Consider the following 17,437-nt stretch of genomic DNA (forward strand, 5'->3'; position numbering starts at 1 on the left):
GTCTAGGTCTGGGCTCCAAGTAAAACAGCTGCAAAAAAAATGGGAGGAGACGTGTCCAGGGCTGGTTCTGTTCTCTCATCCCTTCTATCCCCTCAGCATGGTCTGTGGGTGAGGGTGTTGCTGCAAAGCAAAAGCCACCATTGTTGGGCACCCTGGAGACCTCTCCCAGCTGGAGGAGGAGTGGTCAGCTTCCCTTTTGGTTTCATTCCCTTCCTTTGTGGAGCAAGCAAGACAGCAAAAAATAAGTGACCAACACAAGGCTCTAGGTTTGCTTTCACCCACTTAAAAAACTAAGGCCAGGCAATTAAACCAACTGCAGCAGCTAAAATAGTCTTATCCCAGAACAGGAATGAAGCAACCCAATCCTATTTGTCCCACCGTTTCTAGGTTGCCAGTATTGCTTCAATTTTGCCATTCATCCCTCCCCCACTGCATCTGATTAGCTGTATAAAAGGCTAATAAATTCTCTGCTGAATTTTAAAAAGTAGCATTATTTGCATTTTGAACACCCAGCCGTGCAGGATTCCGCCCATTTAATTATTACACTTCAGAGGATGTACCCGGTTTTGTCACTCACCCTCACCGAGGAGGCACAGGCTAGCAAGGGATGAGCAGTGGGATTATCAGTCACTCGGCCTGCTGGTGTTTATTTAAATGTTACCAATTGCCACTCCTGATTTGGAGCCTAATTTACACTTCAGATTCGAGACCGCTATCCTGGGATGGATCCATCCTGGTGCTAGCTCTTTAAGTGTGTGCACCAGGAACCGCATTCAGTTTGACTAGGCTTGCATAAATCTTTGCCGAATGGAAAGGATGAATTTCCAGCCTGTGTCATGGACTTGTGCTTCCATTAAATGCCACTGTGTTCCACTTAATTTTTGAATGTTTTGTTTACCTGGATTCCCCTCTAACCACATTGCAGTGAAAAAGAAATTCTTCCAAGGGCCAACAAGTATGTTTATAATAAAACTTTTTAGAAGGTGCTCATAATTTCCTCTCTATTAATTTTCCCACTGTTTCATTATCAGCAATGTGCTTATGTCAAGCTCTCTTGGCAACATGCAGGCTTTTATCTCATGTATTGTGTAGTGCCAAGTGCTGGTTTTTTTCTTTTGAAATAACATAGGGTTTGAATTTTTAGATCAAGATGCAAGTGTTTCTTCTCTGATAAAGATTTTGGGTCAAGCAGCTATTATTCCTTTATTATCCCAGCTGAAATTTCTCCCAAGCAGAAGAGTGAGAACTAAGGATGTCATAAAATCCATTAAAACTCATACAGTGTAATTATTGCAGTGAGTTACACTGGTGAAAGAGCATTCCTTGGGACACCTGAGCTGATCTAATGGATCCCTCACACCAAACCGGACCTCCTTTTGCAAGCATGGAGGTTTCAGATTGTCTTACTGAATTATATATTGCTTTTCTTTAACACCAGCCCATTTCCTTGGGGAAGGCCTTCAGGGCATGGGCTGTCTCTGTACAGAGCAAACACAGCAGGGAGCTACTGCTGATGCTGGGTGGCTTAGGCAGTTTCATTATAGAAGCATTTGCTACTATTCTCCTCTCCCAGCATGCCTTAGACCCAGACTAGATCAATAAAAATTAAATTAAAATAACATACATATCTATGAATGTTAGATTATATATATATATACTGCATCTGCTGCACACCTCTCCTGATATATTATCTGTAGACCTGTGTGTGTGTCTTTCTGTTTAGGATACATAAAATATGCAATCCATACAATCTGAAATTTGTTACATCATCTTGAGCAAGTTGAAATTTGCTGGGGAAGGTGATATCCTTTATTATACCTAGTGAGAAAGTTGATCTAAAAAAAAAAATTACATAAGGCTTTGCATGCCCAAATGTTGCCCCCTGCTTTAAACTGCCTCAGTTGGGCTAACAAGAGATAATACTTCTCATTGCAAAAGTTGTGTCTGCAGATCATGATAGGTTTTACATTGGGAGGGTGATTGCTTTCTCTGTTGGAGAAGGAAGGTGCTGCTCAGAGAGCAGCCATCATGACAGAAGGACCCTCTGGTTCCATGTGGAGCAGGAGGGGCACAGGGAGAAGCCTATCTGACACACCACGCCTTGCATGACTGACTGCTCTGCAGAGGTGCGTGGGTTTCACAGCACCTGGCAACCTTCCTAGGACTGCCTGGTGGCCAGCTGTGCTTTAGAGGTGGCCTCTCCTAGACTGCCAGCATATCTGTCTTTTTAGATAAGCTGTGTCTTTCTTTGCAATGCTTGGTTAAAAAAAAACCCCAACTTTTTTAACATAAGCCCCTCCAGTGCTGTCAGGGTTCCTGATGTGCAATCTGTCCTCCTCTCCTGTGCCCTTCTGGGGAGCTGTGTGCAAGGAAGAAGACTTGTGCAAAGCCTGTGTGAGGATGGAGAAACTGTGATTGAAAGCAGCAGACCAGAGAGAAGGTAAGTACATGGTGGGAGCTGTCTGTGGCAGCCCTTTGCTGCTGGGTGAGCTCTGGAGGTAGATCAACATGGGTCAGCTGGGGAAACACCATCAGACGTAGCTATAAGGAAAATATTAATGTGATTCTATTAATATCAACAGTTTAATTCATAAAAGATGTTTGATAAATATTATTTGTGGCCTGTATTTCCTCCTCACTCACCTATCTATAAGAAAGAAGGACATTTATGACAAGGAGATTGGGCAAAATGAAAATCAGGAGCTCTCTGCTGCCCCATGCATCCCTGTTAGAACACTGGCAAGCATTTTCAAATCAATTGAAAGGTACCACCTTTAAAGTCATCCCAAATATTTTTACCTCTTCCAGCTCATTATCTGTCTTACAGATGATTCAAATGTACTTTCTTTCTGTTGTCATCTAGTAGCATCATCCATCACAAAGCCCTGTTAAAGCAACAGCTTGGAGGCACATCGTGGCAATCCTTACTTATAGTAAAATCTCCTGCTCTTATAACAACTTTCTAGTTTTCATTACTAAAAGCTCTGAAATTAGAGTGGGCGTTAAGTAAGATGGGGCAAGCCTTATTACAGAGCTAGTGTGGATTCTGCTAGGTACAATCACTCCTCTCTCCTCCCCTCTGCTAAGTAGAATCCCTCCCCTCTCCTCCCCCCTGACCTCCAGGTCTCTTCCTTAATTGATTATAGGCATATTTCCACTATAAGATTTATACACATGTTGAAGCACATGCCTCTAAAATGATTCCTTTCTCTTTTACAGCATCCCTGTAGTGACAATTATGGGTATTTGCTTGTAGACCAGTTACCCACTGCCATGAACATTGGAGTGGGAGACCCCATTTGGGAGGCAAGAGTCATCTTCTGCCTGCTTGTTCCAGCTACACCAATGCACATGAGATAAACCAGCACAACCATCAGCATTGTGTCTTGGCTGGGAATCATTAAAACATTTAAAGAGCACCTTCATTTGAATTCAAACATTTTTCAAGGGCTCCAGTCTTTGAACGAAAATTAGCTTGTGCTACTTTGTGTTTGTGTCAGACCATGGGTAATGATGTGTTACCAAAAAATTTATTATTTTTTTATATTTTAGTACCTGATGCAGAGAGTATGCTTTTCATCTTTGGGACAGTGGACAGGTGGCACAGGCAGCGAGAGCATGACCCTTGGGAGGAACATTAAAGGTGATCAGACTGGAATGAGGGCAACTCTGGTCTCTTTGCTGAAACTTGATTTTTAGTAAGAGAAGTGAATTGACTTTGTGACTGTATGTCCTCTTCATAAAGTACCTTCACCACTAAAATCTTAGATATTTGCAAATTCTTACCTTCCTTTCAAGGTAAGAGTACCTACCTAGGTACCTACCTCTCCTGCATAACAGACACCACGTGTCTCTGCCCATCTGTATCCTCCACCCCACTGTGGCATGCCAGGAGTCTGTACGTCCTCACTGAGTTCTGAAGCCTAACCAGTTTACAGCAGCAGCTATAGGGAAAAGGCATGTTCACACAGAGGCCTTAGGTGGTGAAATGCCAATGATGCCCCACACAGTAACTGCATAAAGCCAAGGATTTTTAACAGACTTTTCTACCCCGGCTCTACTATTTCTAATTCTCCTTTAGTCTTCCTGAGATTAGAAGGGGGAAGAAGAGGCAGAATTGCCTGTACTATTCCAAATGAGCATGCACTAGGAATTCACATTGCATTGCAAAGCTTTCTGTTTGATCAGCTGGTACTTTCCTAGTACCACCCATTATTCTCTTTGTTTCCTGACTGCTGCTGAGTCCAGAAGCTGATATTTTCATAGAATCATCTTTTATGAGCTGGAATAATTTCCTGAATGGCAGTATATATTAAAGCTATCACAATGTATAAAATTGGACTTCTTTTTACTAATTGTACCTGATTTTATATTTATGTGTTACATTTCTTTTGCTATTTTATTGCCCAGTCATTCAATCTCATGATATCCTTCTGCAACTCTTTGCAGCTTTTGTCTTTACTCTCAAGCCTGAGTAGCTTAGTATTGTCAGTAAATTCTGTCCCTGACTTCCCAAATTCATTTCCAGAACATTAATCAATACATTGACCAGCACAGAACTACTTTTTAACTTCATTTATAATATTTTAATTAGTCTTCCATAATTATACCTTCTTTCTCATTTCACACAATTGGACACTAGGCATGAGATGTTGCTAAAAGCCCTTTTAAGATTTAAGCAAACTTTATTAGCCAGATCATTCTGACATACATGCTCAGAGATTCTTCCAAAGACCTGTAATAGATTTCATGTTTGTGTATCCAATGCATCTGCTCTTTCATTATGGTTGTGTCAATTGGCAAGGTACAGTCATCAATTCTTTTGAATCTCTACAGAAATCTCACACATAGGTGTGGTGGGGGTTTTTTTTGTTTGTGTGTGTGTGATGGAATTTTTTTCTTTCTTTGAACCATATTTGCCATTTTTTTCTCTCCTCTGATACTAATGCACTTCTAAGCACAAGTCAGTATTTCAGAAGTCTCATGAAAATACTTAATGACCTTAATGAACTGACCACCTGCTAGTAACTTATCAGAGTGTTTCAATAAGCCATTTACTAACACTTAAATTCAGCCAGATCTTCTGATTAAGACCCTGTCAAAAATTGTTAACAGCATGAAAAGTTTGCTAAGCATGTCAACAGCAAAAACATAAAAATCTCTGTATCCATTCTGGTCTATTCTTCCACGTTTACACCTTGACCACACAGTCACCCAAATTCTTTGACAACTGTCAGAGACAGTACTATACTGAGAGCCAGTAGCAGGAATAAATTCAGCCTCATCAAATCATGGGGAGATAGTATTACTCCCATACAGCACACAGATAGGTTTAGTGCTGGCAGTTCTAATATCCAGACTTCCTGTCGCACAGGAAACATTCTTCTGGATTTTTTTTTTCATTAAAAAGTGCTATGAAAACATTTTGAAATTAAAGTATTATCAGTTTTCCATTGCAAGTCAAGTTTTCCAATCTACACAGTTTAGATAAGGAGCAGAGCAAGAGATGACTCTGTCATCATCTGTAAATGACTCCATGGGTGATAAGAAAAAAAACCTGCCATATTAAATCTCTAAGCTACCTGAAAACAGAACACAGGATGTTGAAGACAAATTAATCCAGAATAAAGCCTCCCCTTCATAATGATGTTTATTGACTACTAGGAAGAATTTAAATACATAAACTTTAGTTATTCAGGAGATTTCTCATGTCTTAATTTGTTTGTAAGAGATCCCACCATAGCTGAGAGTGAATTACCAGGCTTGTTCCTGCTGTGACTGGGCAGTATTTTTCAGCTCTGTTTTGCAGATCCAGTGACACAATTACATGTGGTTTCCTCAGACTCAAAATGTGATACTATGATAAAGTATGTCTATCCCATATCTCATTTGTATCAGTGTTACTTTGGCTTTAATGCAGTAACAAATCATCCTGTGTGCATAAATTAATATGTTCCTACTTTAAAACTTCATATAAGCAACATGACTTTGATGTTTTATGATCACTGAAAGACTCAAATACATTGAATCACTTACCTGAAAAAAAGTCTTTGTTCTAACCTTTTTATGGCAACTGCTGGAAAATACAAGTTTTGCAGATGCAATCTCCCAAAGGAGTAGAATAAAATAGTAATACAAAACCAGAGAAAGATTTTTTTTAAACATAGGCTGAGAAAGGAGGGGTAGAATAAAATTGGTGAATGAGATTAAGTGAGCTTAGCTCTAATCTTGCTCAGGGTCACCTCTGTAGGGAAATATACTGGCATTGCTCTCATGGTATAATTATGCTGCTACAGTTATACTATTATAAATTATTATGTTTCCAAAGCAACATATCAGTAGTAATTCCACTGAAACCAAGGATGTAAGGACTACAAGAATCAATTCACGATATCCAGTTGTCTCTGGACACTGAATTACTGATTCTTTTTTCCTACGAAAAACATGGAAATAAAAGATGGACATAAATCCAGCAATAATAAGCCAAAATTACTATGATTCTGTGATCAGCTTATGCTTAAAGCAGTCTATTTTGAAAAGAGAAAGGAAGTCTGGAGCAATTCATTATCTTTGTTGACTTATTAAAACATTTAGGAAGCACCAGCTGTTAGGTCTGCCTGTCTTCACACGGAGTCCCCCCAGCATCAGCAGGGGTTTGGTGCCCTCTTACGTTGGATACAGGCAGCTTGAGTGATTGCAAACACTGCTGGGTGATGGATGGCTTGAGAAGGCTTCTCAGGATACAAACTGTTAAGAAAGTAAGTGCCAGCTAAGATAACTGACTACTTAATGCTTCAAAAAGGTTAATAACCACTGTAAGGAAGCGAACGTACAGAGGCAGTGAACTTCAAGCAACGAACAGAGCCATGAACATACTTTTGTACCCTTCCCTTCAGGTTTTATTGAGGTGTTCAGCCTCACTAAACTGATCTTGCATAGACAAACCTGAGTCAGGCTTTTTTTGGTTTGGCCAAATATTGTTAATAAATTTCTGATGATAATGAGAGCACAAACACACACACACAAAAAGGCTGTTGAGCATCACAAAAAAATCATTAATAATGAGGCACTGGCACAAGTTCCCCAATGAAGTTGTGGATGCCCCATCCCTGGAAGTGCTCAAGGTGTGGTTGGATGATCTGAGCAACGTGATCCAGTGGCAAGTTCCCCTGCCCATGGCAGGGGGGTTGGAACCGGATGATGTTAAAGGTCTTTTCCAACCCAAATCATTCTATGATTCTGTGAAGAGAGAGGACTGTGTGATCTGGTCTTACATCCTGGAAACATTATCCAGTTAACAATCTAGGTACTTACTCAGAGAAAAGTATCAATAAAAAAAAAGGCCTGCAGAACTGGAGACATCAAAATAGAGGGTAATTCTATTTCCATTACTTGAATACTCTGGTGATTACTGCTCACACTTTAAAGCTGGCACTTAATACCTAAAATTACAGTTCTGGGCAGTTCTAGCAATCACCTTAGATTTCTCTCTTGTCTAGTTAACACTGCAGTATGTTACTTTTTTTCTTGTGCAAGTATTTCTAATCCATAGAGAACCTTCTTGGTCTTCTAAAAACTAGATGGATTGCTCAGTACATCTTTTCTGAAAGTAAAACCTGATTTGGTATAAGAAGTGTTTTCTTAGTTTCTTTTTAATTTCCCTACTAGCATCATAAGGGTATACAGTTTAAATATTTTTTTTAAACTTGGCACTTAAGTAACTCATTATTCTATTTTACTAATTACTCAGAGGGAAACATATGAGAGATATTTAAGTGTCTGTGTTGATACATAAATTAGAATGCAAAAGGGACTGGCCACAGAAATAGTGATGCATAAAGATAACATGGAATTTTAGATTACATTTAAATGTAATTTAAATTATCAGAAATTAATTAATACCTTATTTAAGTGCCGAGGGTCCTGTATTTAGAAGAGTAATCCATTACAGTGGAATGTAGTTATATTAGAACAGAAATAAAGCACCCAAGACTTTAATAATGGGAAATTCTCAATTTATTTTAACAAATTCTCCTACTATGCATTTTTTCAGAGATCGGTATCAAGGTGATACATAAGAAAACATTCAGAGAAATAGCAAGTTAGTGCACAAAATCATTTTCTCAGTCTGGTCATAGATACAGAGATAAAACAGAGTCTAAGCATCTTATAATTATTAATAATAAGCATCCCTTGTCCCTTGTTATCACGGATACCTTAATGCCTAATGGCAAGGCACATTTTGGCACCTTGGCCTATTTCAGTAAAGCCAGACAAAACTAGATGGATGCTCCCAATTTCTTTGGGCTATACAGGCTCATGAAAAAGAGTTGAGAGCAGATCCATGCAGCAAACAGAAACTTGTACCTGTAAGTTATTTGTCAACATCCAAAAGTGCACTATATTGCTTTACTGAACACAAAAACAATATTCCCGGAGAGCTTGTAGTTCAACTTTCAAATGGATGTGACAAAGGGAAAATAAATAAGGAGAGGATGTAGTGAAGAGAGATGGGTATGCCTGGACCCCCTACACCATCAGGATATGTTCAAATATCATATCATCACAGTAAAATTTTATAAAATAAATCCACCTTGTGTAGACAAGAAATAGCTAAATTGCACAGAAAGCAGAGATCCCTGAGCTAGTCAAAAAACTAGTTAGAAGAGCAAAACAACACACTGTGTGGACATATCCACATGGTCTAGAGGAAGTACTGCTACTTTTTCAGCAAATAGATATTGCTTACTAGCTCCCATTCAAGACCACACAAGTGATGGACCACATTTGCTAGTGTATAACCTTGAAGTTCTGCTTCTAAGGCTTCAGTGAGGACAGCCCCAGGTGGGATCTGGTTTTATTGTTGTGGATGTACCCAACAACAAAGCATTCACATTTAGTGCATTAATCTCAAATAGCACTGAAATCAGGCAGTCAGGTTCCACAGCTGAGTTACTTTCCAGAGAAGGTATGAATCTGACTTTTCTGGACAGATTTTCCATCTGCTGATTCACAAATTGTGATCATAGGTTGGCACCTACCAAATTAAGTAGCATTTGCTTTTGATAACATTCACTGAAATGGGTGTTTCCCATCAGTACAATTCCATTTCCCATATTCCCTTTCTAAGAAAGTAGAAAAAAAATTGCCTCTCTTAGCTGGCAATTAGCATTAAAATAATCCACACAGCAGAATAAGTGTGTGGAAACAGCAAAAATCATCTCAAGTGTTTTGAAGAGCTAGAAAATATGGAATGTGGATTGGAATGTGGATCCACAGTTTTACCACGGTAATCAGTTATCCACTGTCTCATTTCTGCCATGCCATCTTCCCCATCCCATTTTCCCATACTTGGCTCCCTCTATGCTATAAAGTGAACTTAAAATCTTGTAGCAACATGTAAAGAAAGCAGAATCCTTCTGGTCTGGGAATGGAGAGGCAGGATTTTTTAGGACAGAGCTTAGAGACATCTGCTATAATATAGTGTAAGAAACTTAACTCTAGACATTAGTGGAGTTGATGAAGTCTGAGTTCTGGAAATAAATTAAAACAGATGCTTTGCTGTTAACTGACAGAGCTTCAATTAAGCCAGAAGAAAATCATATGTCTCCCAGTCCCTACTGCTGATTAAGACTTTCCTAGCAAATTGCAATTTGTTTTTCTTGAGGAACTTTACATGACTTGAACCTCAATATGTTCCCCTATGAAATCTTACGGAACAGAAAACTCACGCTGATGTAAATCAAATAAGGTTAAGAATTGATTTAGTTAAGAATCAGTAGTTGGCTGCCATGCACATACTTCTAATTTAGTTTGAAGTGTCTAATATCAATTTAGCTCAAGCTTATTACAGACTTTATGGCTTTAGCTAGAGCTGAAAACAGATTTCAATACTTATGTCATTAACCACCTAAGGCAGATGCCAGTATCAGTACTGACACCAATATCCAGCAGCATCTAATTTAACATTGTGACACATCCTTATATTCTGTGTTGAACAGTAAAAAAAAGCAAAGTGAAGAAACATTGAAATGAAGTGCTCTTCTCCCAGGAAATAATTTATAAAACTTCCGTCATACATTTCTGACCATTTAACAACACAGTCTATGCAGAGGAGCCCCAAGTTGACTCCATGCATTTAAGATCAACAGTTGTGTTTGTGAAGTTTTATATAATAAAATGAAAATGCTTATCCTTTTACAGTTGCAACAAAAGTAAAAGCCACCATATCATTACTTAAACAAGTAACAGCTGAAGATTAAGTATTTCTCTGGAACAGCTAGGACAGAGTCTTAGCTCTAGAGTTCTGGGAGCACTTGTGTAGTTCTGTGCTTGTCTAAGGAAACACCAGCTATAAAGAACTCATGGAAATGTGGTCATAGGTTTTATATGTCACACAGCTTGTGCCATGGCAGCTGTGGGAAACCATCAGCTTAAGGGTACATATTTTTGTACTTGCTGGGCTCCAATCTCTGCAACATAGACTGCTCCAGACCTCATGTCTACATCCACAAGGTGTGGTTTGGTTTCATCAGCCAGCTGGACACTGTGGACCATGACACAGTCCCCAATGGAGCCAACTGGAGGTGCTGCCAAGATTGCCAACCGGTTGATGTTCAGCTGAGCTACAATCAGGTATTTGTAATCGGCAGTAAACCTGTGAAAAACAAACATATTTTTGAACAATGAACTCCGTATGACATCTCATTTTAACACAAACAAAACCTCTTTAAAGTCAGTTTTGAAGACTATGAGTGACAAAATGCAATGTGACATTGAGAATTAACTTGTAAGCCTTGCTCTTCATATGGCTGCTAATTGAGATACATTATGCTACAGAAAACTTGTTCAAGAAAATCTTTATTCCTGTAGAAGGTGGAACAGTAAGGTTAATATCATAACAACTTTCAAGTGAAGCTTCCAAGCCTGCACTCAAATCCATAGGGCTTGTTATAAAGCCAGGATTTCCTGGTCAAGGTGCAACTGTGCAGATCTTTGCATATGTTAGGACACCCAGTACCTTACTGCACTGGTTAGTTAACTCCTTGTCAGCAGGCATTAAATATCAACATTTTAATTCACCAGTAAGAGTGCACCTTATTTATGTAACTGCATGCTTCTAGAACTGTTCAACAATACCTGACAGAATAGGGTCCATCTTCTGAAAAACAGCCACTCCAAGACCCAAGCCATTCTCCTGTGACTTTATCAAAAACTTGGATTCTCTTGTTGTCTCTGTCTGCAACCCATACCTGTTAAAAAGAAAAATCATGGCTGTCAACAAATAGAACAAATTAAATGCATTTGTTTCTTACAAGAGCAAAGTTCCCTGTAGTAAAAATGGAAGAATGTACCTGGAAGAATGTATACCTTCCCACTCAAAACTAAATTAGTTAGTAGATCTGACTTCCAGATATAAACCAAAACTGGCCTGTAGTTAACATACACAAATTATTTTATACTACTTTAACAGAGAAATCAGTGCCTTCTCTTCATTTTTGTGGCTATATGGATATATTTTATAGGATTTTTATCCCCGCAATGAAGACATATTTCCACCTATAAAATTCTGAACATCTGTCTAAAGGTCTGTCACCTGCATTTGTTTTTCCAGTGGTACTCTCATTTCATGATCATGATCTGCAAACACTCTTGATATACCTAATACTACTGTAAATACTGAGCAATTTAAACACTTAGAGCCTGTTTAGCTGGTTTTGTCTAACCAGTTTTGTCTCTGTGTTAACTGGGTTCACAAACATTGCAAGCTAGGAACACCACTAGACAGTTCTAGTGAAGGCATTTTTTGTACAACAATCACTGAAGTTTTAGCTGTTGACAACTCATCAGTCTGGTATGTAAACTTTGTAACTTTTCTGGGGTATCACCAAAAAGGGAGCAATAAACATAACCTTAGATCTTTTATCACTATTGTTAAATGAAACACTACTACAGCATTCTCTTAGCTTTCTTATGAATTAACTATTATTTCTCAACCTGAACTGATGATCAACACTACGTTGGCAGTAAAATCACAGCTCATCCCAGTCGCTGTCTTTGAATGAATAAACTCACAGTTACCCTGCAACATAAAGTGACCACATTCCTCCTGTTTTTTCTCCCATTCCGCCAGCTTTGGCAGAGAATTGATTTTTATATACACTTCTTATTCTGATTCAGACAGCATCAGCAGAATTAGCTTCAACCAGTGGAGTTTTAGTGAAGCCATCTTATTTGCCCTGAAACAGATTAGGAAGCAACTGCATTATTCTTCTCTAGGACTGCCAGAGCAAAAGCCAGGCTACAATTAACACCTGGCAGAAGCAGACTCTTGGAATGCCTTGAGCTGCATGTAAAAGACAGTAATGTTCATAACCTAGCTAGAGCCTTACTATCACCTAAAGCTTACTTGGAATTTCCAAGTATGAAATTAAAGCCCCCTGAAGTGTAGCTATTGAGGATAACAGACCACCACTTTGTCATCTAGCAGGATCGTCTTTGTATGTTTCTTCTGTGTACAAGTTTTAGGACCAACTACACAGGCAGCCAGTAGGAGAGAGAAAGTAACCACACAAAAACAAGAAGAGTAGAGCCAATGTTTCTAGCTCTTATCATTCATCCCACACACACTCACAGCCCAGTTTTCTGGGCTGTAAGTCAAAGCATAGGTATTTACAGCTGGACTTGATCCTTTGGTATGCTCTTTCCCATGGGAGAAGAGCTGCTAGTCAAGGTCAGGATGGCCCAAGCAGGCCGCTGCTTCTACATGAAGAAACAGAAGTGCTTTTATTTATTAGGGAACACAGTTCTCCTGTAGTCTCACAATGGCAACCTGTTACAAACTGCAGGAGAAGCAGTCTGTTGTTGCATGGACATTGACAGTGTAAGTGGTCAGGATCCTTGTGTTAACCTTGGAGTCAGCTGCTTCCATAGAACCTGCAGTATGAAACTTCAGCTCATGACTATCACACCAAAAACTGTAATCCCATAAAGCGACACAGATCCCAACAGCTTAAATGAAAAAGAAATACATTTTGTTTTGTCCAAGTACATATAAATAAGTCTGTTGAAAGATGAAATAAAAAAATTTCCTTTACTCTTTACCCGTCCAAATGCATCCAGTGTTACACTGTGAGGAATCTTGAACTGACCAATGCCGCTCCCATTTGTTCCAGTCAGCCATATCTCCTTGTAGTCTAAACAGTGAGCACCATGAAAAATAAATGTAAAAAAAAAAAACTGTGAGAAAACAGCAAATAAACCAGCTTTTAAGTCATTCTCTTGCAAAGTTACTTTGGGTAATTTGTAAAAGGGGAAATTTCTAAACTGTTTAAACACAGTACTCCCAATACATAAATCTGAGAAAAGACATGACTATTACAGTGACTACTGGATTGTTATTAGTGGTTTCAGGATTATGGTTACAGAAATGTAGCAACTAATACACAAGGGCCATAACCCAAGGTTTTGTTAAGCACTGAATTTAAAAAAAAAAAAAAAAAGGAAAAAAATAGGATGGCTGTTTATGCTATTAATTTGTTTCCTAAATTGATTTTTAACATTTGTTACCTGGAAGTTTTTACTTTTAAAAATTTACCACTTTGCAAACTATATATTAGGAAACTATCTGCTTTATGATAGCACAACAGAGAAACAGGAGCTCCTCCACTTATTCCAGCCGTGACATATGCAGACTCCTTAGTCACTGTCCTAAATGAGGAGTATGAGCGAGCTAATTAGAATCACAGAACTATTTAAGTATAAAAGTCCTCCAGACACTGCCTAGTCCAACCTGCTCCTCAAAGCAGGACTAGCCTTGATAAAAAAATCCAACTCTGAAGTTAGATCAGGTTGCTCATAACTCATCAGCTTTTCACCACATCTAAAGGAATGGAGAGTGCAAACCATCTTTGGGCCACCCTGTCATTAACTGTCTGACCACTCTTACTCTGAATGTTTTCTAACAAAAATTAAATTGAAATTCACCCCTCTTGAATCTTTTGCTCAGTGTTCCTCATTCTTCACTGTGTATCTCCAAGAAACACGTGGTTCTGTGTTCTCTATAGCCTCCTTTTACTGACTTGAAGACAGCAATAAGAATCCCCCTTAGCTTTCTTTCTTGGAGACTGAACAAAGTCACTCTCTCAGCCTATTCTCACAAATGACTAGAAGATTTCTTCTGAAGTGACAAGCAATAAAACAGGATCTGATTCAATAAGGTCTTGAAACTAAAGTTAAATGACAGTTCTGCCTAGTATTTGCTTAAAAGTTTTCCCAAGCCATGTTATTTCAAATGCAGTTTTCAGTGGTCAGCTACTGCAATAGTTCATTTTTCCATACCATCTGATAGTTTGAGCAATCTGTTGTTCATTCCTCCATCTCCATCAACAACATAGATTTCTCCAGTTTCCTCCACAAAGATCTCTGCTGGCTGATCAAATTGCAGGGGAATCAAACTTGAACCAGCATTACCTGGTGTGCCCAAGACCTGCATAAGTTTACCCAAAGGACTATACTGTTTCACTGTGTGTCCGTATTTCCCTAAATCAAGGAAAAAAAAAATGCAACAATGTCTCAACAAAACAAAATGTAAGTATTAAAACTGACTGGAGAGATTGAAAAAGAAAATATGACACTCAGAAGTGGTATTAATACATCTAACAGACAAAATTCTATAATGAGATTACAACAGTGGGTTAATAAATCCACAGGCTACAACAATATTCATCCATTGTATCAGGACCACTAAACCTAGGTCTAGCCAGAAGGCTTTTTTCCCTGATACTTCTGGGCAGCAGAGAGGAGTGCTGACCGAGCTCAGCAGCTGTAAGCAAACACACAGCACAACTCATGAAACTTCAGACTATTTTGTGCAGCACCCAAGAAGTTTGTTCCTGGCAAGAAAAGCACAAATCTGTCTCAGAATTGTGTGAGAGACCTAAATAAGTGAGTTGTTTAAAGCAAAATCTGCAGTACTACATTTCTTTCCCACCTAATATTTCTCATATCCCCACCATGCATACCTGTTCCAACATCTGTGATCCATACTGAACTTCCAGTTGCAGTGTTCCATACAAAGATACCATGAGGCATTTCAACTGTATCATTCCAGGCGTGAAGAAAATAGCCTTCTTCTGAGAATACAAGTACCTTTGGCACATTGTCTCCCCGCTGAAAAGGCAAAAAAAGTTCTAAAGAAAGCATATTAAGTAAGTAATCTTATCATTTAAAATTCCTCTTTGTGAAGTTTTTGCAATGTTTCCTGAACCGTAAGAATCTCCTGACGTCATTGTCCACCAGAACTCTTTTTCCAGCTAGAAAAGGAAAAGAAGAGTCTAAATTTAGCATTAGAAACCTTCCAGTCAGTCTAGACTTTCACCTTACATCAGAGTCCAGCTTTCAGAGCAGCCGGGTGCCTGCAGCTATCTTGGTCTTCGGTTTGACTTGTGATTTTGTGTTCCTGCTGACAAGCATGCCCAGTGGAACATGGACATGAAAAACTGCAACAGTGCTTATTAGCTGCATGGCACTCAAGTACTCATACTGTGCTGTACAAGAAATTCCTACCACGTCCCATGGAGAGAATGTCTTATCCATGGCCTAGAGATAGTCACACAGGGAACTGCATAGAGGAAATAATTTGCCTCCAGTTACTCTATCTGGTTGAAAAAGCTGTGTGGTTTTGATTTCATGGGACAAGGCCTCAAAGAATGGAAGATTCAGTTGCCCCAGAATCACATTTTATCTTACAGCTAAGGGAAGAAGCTGTAACTCAGTTAAGTTGGATCATGCATTCATACCACAGAAATTTAATGCTTTAGAACAAAAAAAACCATGAACAAATGTACCAGAACTCCTTTTAAATGTAGCAGATGTAGATGTAGCAGAGACGTCTCTGCTTATATTTTCTCTGAGTTTGATAAAATAATTATTCACACATGTATATAAAAATGTAAATATATAAAAATAAATGTACACATATATATCCTAATCTCAACCAGATGCTTTGAAGGCAAAAATACACAAGACCAACACAGAGAGAAATACAGTATTCCACTCACTTGTCCTACATAGACCAAACCATGGAGAGAGTCAACAGCAACACAAAATGTTTGGCCAGTGAAGTGTTCTGGAGTTTTAGGCCAGCCTATGTCCAGCTTGTACATCTGTTGCTCTCCCCTCCAAGGAGAGAAGTACTCTGCTTTTAAAACCTGAAAATACAAAATAAATATATAGTAGTCAAATTCCATGAGGGTGGGATCAAAGGAAACAACAGTTGAAAGTAACTGTGTGCTGAAGCATCACAAATTCATTTATTCCATTTAAATTAACAAGACAGATTAACAGAAGCAAGCTTGTAGCCGGGGGTTTGGACTGCAAGTGGGAAAACTTCAACAAACTGAAAACTAGCTAATCAAGTCCTTTGGATTGGGCAGCTCTGGAATTAGAAGGCAAAACACACACCCTGAAATTTCTTACACTAGAGTTGCTGTTGCTATCTATAAATCACACTCCAGAAGAAGGGAAATAGTAGAGAAGGTTCCAAATGCACCAGATTCAGTAGCCACTTCAAGATGTGGAAAATAAGAAAGCAAAAAAAAGTAGAGGTCAAGAAAGAAAACTACACCTTGGAAATGAGGAAGTGTAAAATGCCACAAACAGTCAGACTCGGGTCAACGTATACATTTTAAACGATAATGGAAAAAAATAATCTTCCACCTTCTTGTTCTGTTTTTCCAGCAAAAGGGTGGAAGCTAAACAATGCTGCAAGGTAAACATTGAAAAGAGCACTCAGTACAGAGCTAAGAAGTAACGAGGTGCCTCTGACGGCCCACGGCCACCTGACATTTCTGTTCCTCGCCCTGCCGGGACCAGGGGACACACTGATGCCACAGAGCTGCGGACAGACAGGCTGAGCTATCATGAAGGAAAACCGAGAGCAATCAAGCAAGGAGAAAACCTGTCAGTATCAAGTGGGAAGTTATTCACCCACAGACTCCTTTTTCCTCGCTTGGGCGCAGCACACCGCCTGGAACCCCCTGGAAGGGGCCGCCCCGCGCAGGCATTATCTCGGCGGGGCTGCGAAGCCGCGCAGTGCCGCAGCCTCCGCCTGGAACCCCATCAGCCACAAGCGGCGCGGGAGGCACCGAGCGCGAGCGGGTCCCGGGGCGCCGCCCGCACCCCCGCCCAGCCGGCTCCGGTCCCGCCGCCCCGGGCGCGCCCTTGGCAGCCAAGCCCTCCCCGCTGTCCGCTCTAACCGGAGGCCCTGGCACGAAGGCCCGGCCACCAGCGCGCACCTCGGAGCCGCCGAGCAGGGCCAGCAGGGCCAGCAGCATCCCGGCCATGGCAGCCCCGGGCCCCCGCCCGCTCCTGCCTCCCGGGGGCGGGGCCGGTTGCCACGGCAGCCACGTGGCCACCGCCCCTCCCACGTCGCCCC

General features: G+C 40.0%; 1 protein-coding gene across 1 annotated transcript; it reads right to left on the minus strand.

Moving 5' to 3' along the window:
• Window positions 1-7,993: 7,993 nt before the first annotated feature.
• Window positions 7,994-17,432, minus strand: NHLRC3 (NHL repeat containing 3). Its single transcript, XM_069011814.1, has 7 exons — window positions 17,298-17,432; window positions 16,062-16,211; window positions 15,024-15,171; window positions 14,341-14,541; window positions 13,105-13,196; window positions 11,140-11,252; window positions 7,994-10,657 (listed from the first exon to the last, which is right to left on the minus strand). The coding sequence occupies exons 1-7, from the start codon at window positions 17,343-17,345 to the stop codon at window positions 10,429-10,431; spliced, it is 981 nt and encodes a 326-aa protein (XP_068867915.1). The 5' UTR covers window positions 17,346-17,432; the 3' UTR covers window positions 7,994-10,428.
• Between the last annotated feature and the right edge of the window lie 5 nt (window positions 17,433-17,437).

The sequence above is a fragment of the Aphelocoma coerulescens genome, chromosome 1 (assembly GCF_041296385.1).
Source record: "Aphelocoma coerulescens isolate FSJ_1873_10779 chromosome 1, UR_Acoe_1.0, whole genome shotgun sequence".
NCBI lineage: Eukaryota > Metazoa > Chordata > Aves > Passeriformes > Corvidae > Aphelocoma > Aphelocoma coerulescens.